Here is a 10,777-nt window from a genome sequence, read left to right as displayed (position 1 = left end):
GAGATTTACAAGCCAATTAAAAGGCCGAGAGCAACAAATCAGGTAAATGATTTTCAACACATCTGTCTTTTACCAAAATCCTGAAACCTTCTGTTTATGAAACAGGCTTAAATATAAGAATTCCAGATTTTATCCCAGGTGACATTGATGTGTTTGAAACTATGTTTTATACATTTCATGTAAATGCATTTGATAATTCATCAAACGTATAGGCCTAACTCACTACAAAAAGCTTTTTGCCTGCGGTGTTTGAACAAAAGGATCGAGACACCAATTTGTTCGGCGAGGAAAGGGTTAAGAGCGAATGCTGCTGACTGTGCATGCGCGCGTGAACTCCCACAGTTTGATAAATGTATGTCCGCTTCTCTTCTGCCCGTTTCTAGTGGCTCGCTAAGGAAGATTCGGACTATGCCGTTTACGCACTCCAGAGTCCCACATCATCTGTGCTGGGAACCCATATCAGTGACTGTCCAGGTTTAAAATGTATCTCAAGATGCCAAACTTGATTTTAGTTTTATATTTACTTCAAGGACTGACTAATTTTATCAGCGCGCAAAGTTCCGCGCCCTGGAGGAACCGGATCAAGTGGGTGAATAACGGCCAGGTGTTCAGTTTAATGAGCACCGGCTCTGAGTATCACGCACCGGTGGCGTCCAGAAGACAGTCCAGGGTTTATTCGAGCAGAGATGCTTCCCGGGACAGGACCATGCGAATTCGAGTGGAATCGGTTGAGAGACCCACTAACAGCGTACCGGACAGCAGCACCGCGCTTTTGGGCCCCGACCGCATGCCGTATATAGTGGCCAACAGCCGCGCACCGGGTGCCAGTCAAATGCATGTGCGCCAGAGGCTCAGAATAGCTCCAGGAGGAACCAGAACTAACCCCACGGTCCTGTCTGAATACTCAGGCGGTGGAAGAGCCCCTGCACAGGGGGGAAATACCGCACGGAGGGCGCCAGTGGTTGCCAATCTCCAACAGCTGGCCGCGCCCACGGAGACTCCAAACACCTTAGATTCAGATTATGGAAATAATGAAGCGGGTCTCCCCAGAGCGCAAGCTCCAAATGTCCCAGTTGAGCAGGGAACAACGTCTGAAAGTATGCCAGGAGATGATCCACGCAACAGGAATACCGTCTTCTACAACATCTATCCTCCCGGGGGCAGGACGCTCATTCCCCGCAGACCGCCGCCGGGCACCGGGTATGGCACCAGGTATTTCCAGAACGGTGAGCTGTGCGTAAAGCACGAATTTAACCTCAATGTATGTGGCAATGCGCGGGGTTTGTTTAAATGTTGTGTTTTCAGTATAGGTTATGCTTGTGTTGTGCGTGTCTGCAGGTCTTCCGGACCTTGTGCCAGATCCATATTCCATCCAGGCGGGCTCATATATCCAGCGCGTCCAGATGTACGCGCTCCGGTGCGCGGCGGAGGAGAACTGCCTGGCGCGGTGTGTGAATACACTTCATCTTATGAATTATTATCATGTAGATTTACAGCGGCCCCAAAAAGTATTTAGACTTTCAGTTATTCCCAGGATATGAATTCTTGATATCAACAATTCAATTTTCACTAGTTAAAATGCTAATTCTTGATATCAGGAATTAGATTTCTACTTGTAAAAATGTTAACTCTTGATATCAACAATGATGTCATCACTGGCTGAAATAGGAATTCTTGATATCAAGGATTAAATTTCAACTAGTAAAAAAAAAACTATAATTCTTGATATCTGTAATTGTATTTTCACTAGTTAAATGTCACCATAGGATGACATTCATATTCAATTGTTGATATAAAAAAAATGATTTCTTACCAATTTCACATATCAGAAATACAATCCTTACTTGTAAAAATCATAATTTTTTATATCAATATTTCCGTGGTTACTTGTAAAATCATAAATCTAGAACTCAGTTGCCACTAGTTGAAATGTTAATTCTTGATATCTGTAAATGTATGTCAACATGTTACATTTGTTATTTCTATTATCTGAAAATGTATTTCTGATATCAATAATTAGGAGAGTTATTTCAGATATCTAAAATGGCTTTCTAGTACAGTCATGAAATCAGAAATTAACATTGTCACTAGTGACAATCGAAGTATTGATATCAACAATGAACATTTTTACTAGTTGATATCAAGAACAGACATTTGCACTGGTAACCACTTAATTCGAGATATCTTATTTCTGATATGTGAAATTGGAATTTTCTAGTAAGCTAAACTAGTAAGAAATCAATTCTTGATATCAACAATTGAATTTGAATGGCAGCCTATATGGTGACATTTAATAGTGAAAATACAATTACAGATATCAAGAATTATAGTTTTTACTAGTTTTTAAATGTAACTCTTGATATCAAGAATTAAAACTTCTGCAACTGATGATGTCATTGTTGATATCAAGAATTATAGTTTTTACTAGTAGAAATTAAATTGTTGATATCACAAATTCATATCCTGCATATAATAAAAAATGTCAAAACGACTTCCCATATTTAGATACTTAAAAATACCTCAGTGTCAATGTTCTTACCTAATGCAATGATAATCAGACATGTTGAGTTTGCAATTTCTTACCATGTTGAATAGCAGACTTAGTGTAGTCTGGAAATAAATGTTGCATGGTTTGAATATTAGTGAGAGCTTTTATCCAAACTTATATTCATTAGTGTGCAGTCATCATCAGTATTGCTGGGGGCGTGACCTCTCATGACCCTGTGATCCATAAGCTCATATCTTTCATCTCTCAGATCTGCGTACAGACCCACGGTGAGAGACATCGACTACAGGGTTCTCCTTCGGTTCCCACAGAAAGTCCGAAACATGGGAACGACTGACTTTCTGCCGGTCAAACCCAGACATCAGTGGGAGTGGCACAGCTGTCATCAGTGAGTTGGAGGAATTATACAATACTTATTACTATTACAATTGTTAGATTATTATAAAATAGCACTAAAACCTTCTTTAATGTTGTACAATCACTGCAATTCACGCAAACTGCTTTCATAAAGTTGGAGCTACAGCTATATTATAAAATACAATAATGTTCAATAAAAAGTTACATTTCTTAGTATTAAAAGCCATGTAATATAGTTCATTTCACTCCACGGTCCATGCAATCAGAATTTAGAATCAGAACCGTTTGATTTATACATTTTATGTGATGCATTTAAATGGTTTGCTAATTATTATTTTTTATAAATTATGATAAAATCATAGTACTAAAACCCCCTCCAATCACTGCAGTTCATGCCTATTGCTTTTATAACTTGAGAGCAACAGCAATATTATAAAATACATCAAAGTTCAATAAAAAGTTTTGTTTATTAGTTTTAAAAAATAAACAGCAATATACTAGCCTATGTAATATACAGTAGTTCTTTTTACACCACTTCTCATGCAGTTAGAATCAGAACTGTTTATCAGTTTTATGTGAGTGATGCAAATCTGTATTATAAAATTTATATGAGTGATGCATTATATGAGTGATGCATATCGGTTTTATAAAATGTATGCAAGTGATGCATATCAGTTTTATAAAATGTATGAGTGATGCATTATGTAAAGTGATGCATATCGGTTTTATAAAATGTATGTGAGTGATGCATATCTGTTTTATAAAATTGATGTGGGTGATGCAATATGATGCATATCTGTTTTACAAAATTGATGTAAGTGATGCATATCGGTTTTATAAAATGTATGTGACTGATACAATATCTTTTTTTTTAATTTATGCAAGTGATGCATTATGTAAGTGATGCATATCTTTTTTCTAAAATGTATGTGACTGATGCAATATGATGCATATCTGTTTTATAAAATGTATGAGTGATGCATTTCATAAAATGTATGTGAGTGATGCATATTGGTTTTATAACTAGAGGTGTTATAAATGCTAGGTCAAATCATTATGTACGAGCAATAGTAATAGTAGTGCTTATGAAACACATGTACAGTGCATTATTATCAGACTCATGCATCTGAATTGTGTTGAATCCCACATGCAGGCACTATCACAGCATGGATGCATTCAGTCACTACGATCTCCTGGACATCAACACTGGGCGGAAGGTCGCTGAGGGTCACAAGGCCAGTTTCTGTCTGGAAGACACTGGCTGCGATCCTGGCTTTCACCGCCGATACGCATGCACTGCACACACACAGGTACAAACACACACCAGAGCAGCAGCTCAGCTATTGCAAACATTTCTGACATATTTCTGACCCTGGACCACAAAAACTGTTTTTTGAATAAATAAGCTTTCCATTGATGTGTGGTTTTTAGGATAGGACAATATTTGGCCGAGATACAACTATTTGAGCATCTGGAATCTGAGGGTGCAAAAAAATCGAAATATTGAGAAAATCTCCTTTAAAGTTGTCCATTTATGTTTGTGATTGTGCTGCATTCACTCACAAAGTAAATTTTAGTAAAAAATTCACAAAATATCTTCATGGAACATGATCTTTACTTAATATCCGAATGATTTTTTGCATAAAATAATTTTTTTTATAATTTTGACCCACACAATGTATTGTTGGCTATTGCCACAAATATACCCGTGCGACTTGTGACTGGTGACGTGATCCAGGGTCACATATAGTGTTTGGGATTAATAGAGATATCACTGCTGTATTTTCAGGGTTTGAGCCCAGGCTGCCACGACACGTACGCTGCCAACATCGACTGCCAATGGATCGACATCACAGACGTCGCTCCTGGGAACTACATTCTTAAGGTATGATGGGTGTTGAGGAAAGACGATGCTGACGTTATGGCATTCACAGCCGGGATTTCTAAATCAGATCCTGTTTTCCTGTACAGGTCACTGTCAATCCAGACTTCCTCGTGCCCGAGTCGGACTTCTCCAATAACGTTGTGCGATGTGAGGTCATTTACACTGGCATTTACATCCAAACAAGAAACTGCATCATAACTGGGTGAGAAAATGTCTTTTTGTTATTTATTACAGCACATTAATATTGCAATCAGAGCAATAATCCACTACATGTATATCTTTCTTTCCGTTTCCACAGGAGTTAAAGCCCTTGGGTCAACAAGTTGATTTTTTAAAGGCCTATATAATAGGTTTAACTATAATAATTTAACTTGAAACATTCCTTATAGATGTTGGAATAATATTTAATGACAAAAGTACTGTATCTATTTTAGATGAGTTTGAAAAATTACTATTGCAAGTGTTTTTGTGATGTTTGCATTTTAACAGATTGTCATTTAACATTTATTTTAAACGAAGAACTTTAATTAGTATGTCGCTTTTTAGTGTTTGTATTTATTACACAGATTATAAAAAATATAAGCATTTTCTTATATTAGCTAAGATGATATTGAGGGGCGTTTTGTGTTATTTAGACTTTTTTTTGATGGTGAATTCCCAGTGGTTGAGTGTTTTCCTCCGGCACAGACCACAGGTGTAAAATATACTCTTGAAATATTCAAAAGGTTCAGTTTTCCAGGTGTCCTTCGATATTTCCGTGCAACATCTTGAAAGACTTTGCTGCGTGTTTCCTCTGTCTTTGCCATGATTATAAGAATCTTTCCATAAATCCCGGACTTGGATGGAAGAAGTCGTTTTTGTGGCTTGATATGCAATAAACAAAAATGGAGAGAATGTAGTACAGAAAATGGATTGTGGTTCTTTTCTAAACTCCTTCTTCATTAAATCACCGGTTCATTCAATACAGTAAAGTTCAAATGAGCTCTCAGTTGAAATGTTTAAACAGGAATGAAGGCGTTATTGAAGTGTAGATGTGGGATGAAAGCGCATGGAATGAGAGCTGAGACTGAGCCAAACACATCCGAGTCTGAGACCTTTTACTGCGTCTTCGTGGTATTTACTGTACGGTAGAGTAAAAATTCAACTGGGTCGAACTGTTTGGATGAAAGTCTTCATGGTTGGGAGATTTCCCCCTCTTATTATGACTTTGGAACAAATGTAGCCTAGTTTATATTTAATAAACATCCTAATGAAGTTTATAAAAGGGGCACTTTGTCATTTTCAGATTTTTATTTTTCATGCTTGAGATGAAAACTGAATATTGTTGAGCTGCAGAGATTCGTATGCATTTTCTCCCTCTTATTTTGTACTGATTATAATAGGATAAAATGTCACCTTTCAGAGTATTTACATGCATTTCACCCATTATTTTACCTCCTTTGAAGACAAACAACCTGTGCATGCAGAGGGCAATCCCAGAATGCATTTCAACTCATTCAAAAAAAAAAAAAATCTATAAATGGTGGACAAGGTGGGAGAGATGTTAATTATGTGAATATAATTTCTTTCAATCCTAAAAATGTATCTCATTAATAATTAATACTTCAATTATGTGTTGCACATTTGAAATAGTTAACCCTGGCCCTTCATTCTAGTTAACTAGTTAACCCTGGGTCATTCTAAACCTCGAGTTAAGAGAATCCTGGGCTTCACGTTTGGTATTGCTCATAATTTACCCGGGTTATCAATGTATTCATAAACATTCCTAAACCACGGGTTAACGTCCTTATTTGCATATTTGCGGTGTCAGCGGGACGAACGGCACGCGACCTGTTTACTTTAGCCTACAAAGGCTAGCATAGCCTACAAATATAGCGGTATAAAGGTAAGCGAATTAAATCGTATTTTCTTTACTCCATTTGTCGCGTTTTCTGTCACCATTTGACATTTCTCTCCTCAAATGTTGAGCCTATTGTTTGTACAACACGCGCCGTTTCCGTGACTGTTCAAAGCCTGTGAATATGAGCCACATGAAGTTTCACAGAAAACAGCAATACATAGATAAGAAGTTTAAGTTCATTATTATGAAAAATGCACAAAAAATACTATTTTAAAATTTTATATGAAATATATATTTTCAAAAACGCGTTTTACTCTAAAACTTCAAGAAAATCAAAGCCATAAACTTAAACAAGTTGTGTTCAAAATTTGAGCCTGATGTCTCAAAAAATTAGCTTTCAGTGAGATTTTATTTGGCCGTAGTACCAAACATTTCCACTAGATGAAATTCGTCTCCCATTCGTTTCTAATGTAGTTCATTTTGAGTGTGACTTTTTTCCCCCGGAACATTTAACCCTTTTGAATCATGTTCATGTCTGTGTGTGTGTGTGTGTGTGTGTTCACATTGCAAGTGCCAAAACCTTTACCATTAAGTTTGGTACCATTCTGATGAAGTAAAAAAAATAAAAAAATGTTTACAATTTTAAAATGTTAACCCTAACCGAACAGCACCAGAGGGTTAAACTGTCATATGTGTGACCCTGGACCACTAAACCAGTCACATGGGTCATTTTTTTGAAATTGAGATTTATAGGCCTACATCATCTGAAAGCTGAATAAATAAGCTTTCCATTGATGTATGGTTAGGACAGGACAATATTTGTCCGATACATTTATTTAAAAATCTGGAATCTGAGGATGCAAAAAAATCCAAACATTGAGAAAATCTCCTTTAAAGTTGTTCATTTATGTTCGTGATTGTGCTGCATTCACTCACAAAAATAAATGTTTTATATATTTACGGTAGGAAATTGACAAAATATCTTAATGGAACATGATCTTTACTTAATATCCTAATGATTTTTGGCTTAAAAGAAAAATCAATAATTTTGACCCATACAATGTATTGTTGGCTATTGCCACAAATATACCCGTGCGACATGTGACTGGTGACGTGATCCAGGGTCACATATCCAGTCTCCCTATAGTGTGCGTTTGGAGCCGGTGTGATCTGATCAGTCTGCAGAGTTTTCTCCAGGATCTCGGCTTGTTGACTGACACTGACCTGTGAAGAACGGTTATGAAACACTCGGGCCATGTGTCTGTCTACCAGCGCTGAATGAATGAATCTCTCTTCTGTCCACTCCTGTTCCTCTTGCAGATTCAGATGCAGATGTTTTTTTTCTTGGTCTTTGCAAACAGGATATAGGAAGTGAGACACGGATGCTTTATTTATCATTTTCTATTCCGTATAGTCTGTGTTCATGAAAGCAAACATTTGAACAGCAGCTCACTCATAGAGATTTCCTAATGTGGGGAAAATATATATTTGAATATATGTGTATATATGCCTTTGAATGACAGTCTAAATTACGTTAATGGAGACATATATATACATGTGTGTGTCTCCATTAAAGAAATTCAGATTGCCAAGGTTTGGGGGTCAGTAGGATTTTTTAATGTTTTTAGTCTCTTCTGCTCACTAAGGCTGCATTTATTTGATTAAAAAAAAAAAAAAAAAAAAAAATTGTGAAATATTATTACAGTTTCAAATAGCTGTTTTCTATTTGAATATATTTTAAAATGTAATTTATTCCTGTGATCAAAGCTGAATTTTCAGCATCATTACTCCAGTCTTCAGTGTCACATGATCCTTCAGAAATCATTCTAATATGATGATTTGCTGCTAAAGAAACATTTCTGATTATTATCAATGTTGAAAACTGTTTGCGCTGCTTAATATTTTTGTGGAAACCATTATAAAAAATGCAGGATTCTTTGACAGAAACAGCATTTAGTTGAAATTGAATATTTTGTAACATTATCTTCCATTTCTTCCCAAAAAAACCCCACCCAAACTTTTGAAGAGTTTAGCATACATTACTTGTTATTGCAAGTTATGCCAAAAAGATTATTAAAGATATATCCCAGAACTCTCCCTACATCTTACTTACTCGTGTCAAAAACTATTTCTAATTAATATCCCAATTACTTCTGGGTTTAAATATCTCAAAGATCTCAGTGTGTCTGAATTATGTATCTAATATTATTCTCACTGAATCAGTGTTTTACATTGTTAAATCCTTCAGGGATGTTTTAGACTCAAAGGCCCAAGAGCCAATGAGGTTAAACGTAATGAGAATGAAGACAGAACGAGGCGTTTATTCTGGCGCTCGGGAGAAGCTGAAGCTCTGCCAGAATAGATTCCCAGTGTTTTTGAAAGTGTCTGGAAAAATCCCATTTCCTCGGCTTCTCTCGGCTCGTTCTGCTCCGTCTCTAATATTGACTCATGTCGACATTCAGGAATGGCAGATGGACTCTTTCTCCATGCTGTTTATAGGACATAAAGTGGGAACATGCTCAGCATCTTATTTACTGTCTCGCCCGGGTCAATAGAGAGAGCTTGTTGTTGAACAGAGAGCTGTTGAAGCCGTGAGCTGCTCAAATAAGATGCTTTTATTGACAATTACTGAGAAATGCAACATACACTTTTAAAAAAATCAAGTTCTTCAATGGTTCGTTACAACACCTTTGGCATAAATCTCATGAAAACAAATATTTTTGGCATAAAAAAGCTTTTTTTCATGACAATTAAGATTATTCCCTAATGCAAACTGTATGCAGACGTTTTGCTTTATTTATTTTTATCCTCATTATTGTCAATAGTGATTCTTATTAGATTCCTATTACTGTAATCCACTGGTTTAAATTGTAAAATATTTAAATAATATTACATATGTGTTTTTTCTCAATCTCATTTTCAGTACAATAATGAAAATGACTGAGAGAATTGTCATAAAAATAATGTCACAATGCAAAACATCTCGTCTTGATATGTGGCTTCATTTTCTATAAGCAAAATATAATTTCCTAATAATTAATTAATTTTAATGTGAAATACAACCTGAATAGGACTTGTGTTGGCTATGATATAATTCCTTGAAGATTAATAAAGTTAATTGGTTTTAATAATAATAATAATGATAATAAACTTTATTTTTTATAGCACCTTTAAAAGTAGCATCTCAAAGCGCTTTAAAAATAAAAAATAAAAATAGGAAAGAACAAAATTCAAACATACAACAAAGTAAAAAAAAAAAAAAAAAAAAATATATATATATATATATATATATATATATATATATATACATGTATGTATGTATATATATATATATATATATATATATATATATATATATATGGGATGCACCAATATGAAAATGTTGGCCGATACCTCTAATTATTTATATTTGAAAGCCGATAAATATAATTTATATTCTTTATTGTTGGTTGTGATTCTCATTAGATTATATATATACACTGAACAAAATTATAAACGCAGTAAAACTGCACATTTTACAGTGGCCGTTTATTGTGGCCAGCCTAAGGCACACCTGTGCAATAATCATGCTGTCTAATCCGCATCTTGATATGCCACACCTGTGAGGAGGATGGATTATCTCTGCAAAGGAGAAGTGCTCACTAACACAGATTTAGACAGATTTGTGAACAAGATTTGAGAGGAATAGGCCTTTTGTGTACATAGAAAAAGTCTTAGATCTTTGAGTTCAGCTCATGAAAAATGGCGGCAAAAACAAAAGTGTTGCGTTTATAATTTTGTTCAGTGTATATAATCTTTGAGCAACGTCTGATTTCTTATTGGCCTGAACAGGACTCTTGTGTTGCTAATATCATTCTTTGAAGATTTAAAGTGACGTTACACACAGTGTATTATTAGTGGGTTCTTTAAAACATCCTTTGTGAACCTCAGCAAGGTTGTAAACCCTATAGGTGCTAATTGGAAATATAGTTTAGAGCGTATAGAGCATCTGATGGAGGAAAAGCTTTAGTTTTCCAACAGTTTGCTCATCTCAAACATGTGCTGTTTGAACAGCTCTCCAAACACACAGATCCTGATGAAGAGATTCCCAGAGTCACTTCATGCTGAACCGCTAATGCAATTTCAGAGTCAATCAACCAGTGCTTGAGTGTCCAGATATATTAAGTTAATAATGATTATTAGATTACTT

The 10,777-nt window shown here is 35.6% G+C and overlaps 1 protein-coding gene across 1 annotated transcript; it reads left to right on the top strand.

Moving 5' to 3' along the window:
- Window positions 1-345: 345 nt before the first annotated feature.
- Window positions 346-6,008, top strand: loxl5b (lysyl oxidase-like 5b). The gene is made up of 7 exons (XM_084120775.1): window positions 346-1,226; window positions 1,339-1,447; window positions 2,757-2,894; window positions 4,017-4,173; window positions 4,653-4,748; window positions 4,835-4,950; window positions 5,047-6,008. Exons 1-7 carry the CDS (start codon window positions 482-484, stop codon window positions 5,051-5,053), a joined length of 1,368 nt encoding a protein of 455 aa, XP_083976901.1. The 5' UTR covers window positions 346-481; the 3' UTR covers window positions 5,054-6,008.
- Window positions 6,009-10,777: the final 4,769 nt, after the last annotated feature.

Source organism: Abramis brama (genome assembly GCF_963993115.1).
Source record: "Abramis brama genome assembly, chromosome: 7".
NCBI lineage: Eukaryota > Metazoa > Chordata > Actinopteri > Cypriniformes > Leuciscidae > Abramis > Abramis brama.
Note: the sequence above shows the minus strand (reverse complement) of the source record. Positions and strands in the feature narration are given on the sequence as shown.

Coding starts and splice junctions, on each gene's coding strand:
- loxl5b (XM_084120775.1), top strand. CDS start 482: ATGTATCTCAAGATGCCAAACTTGATTTTAGTTTTATATTTACTTCAA. Junction 1,448..2,756: donor GAGGAGAACTGCCTGGCGCG/GTGTGTGAATAC, acceptor TTCATCTCTCAG/ATCTGCGTACAGACCCACGG. Junction 4,174..4,652: donor CATGCACTGCACACACACAG/GTACAAACACAC, acceptor CTGTATTTTCAG/GGTTTGAGCCCAGGCTGCCA.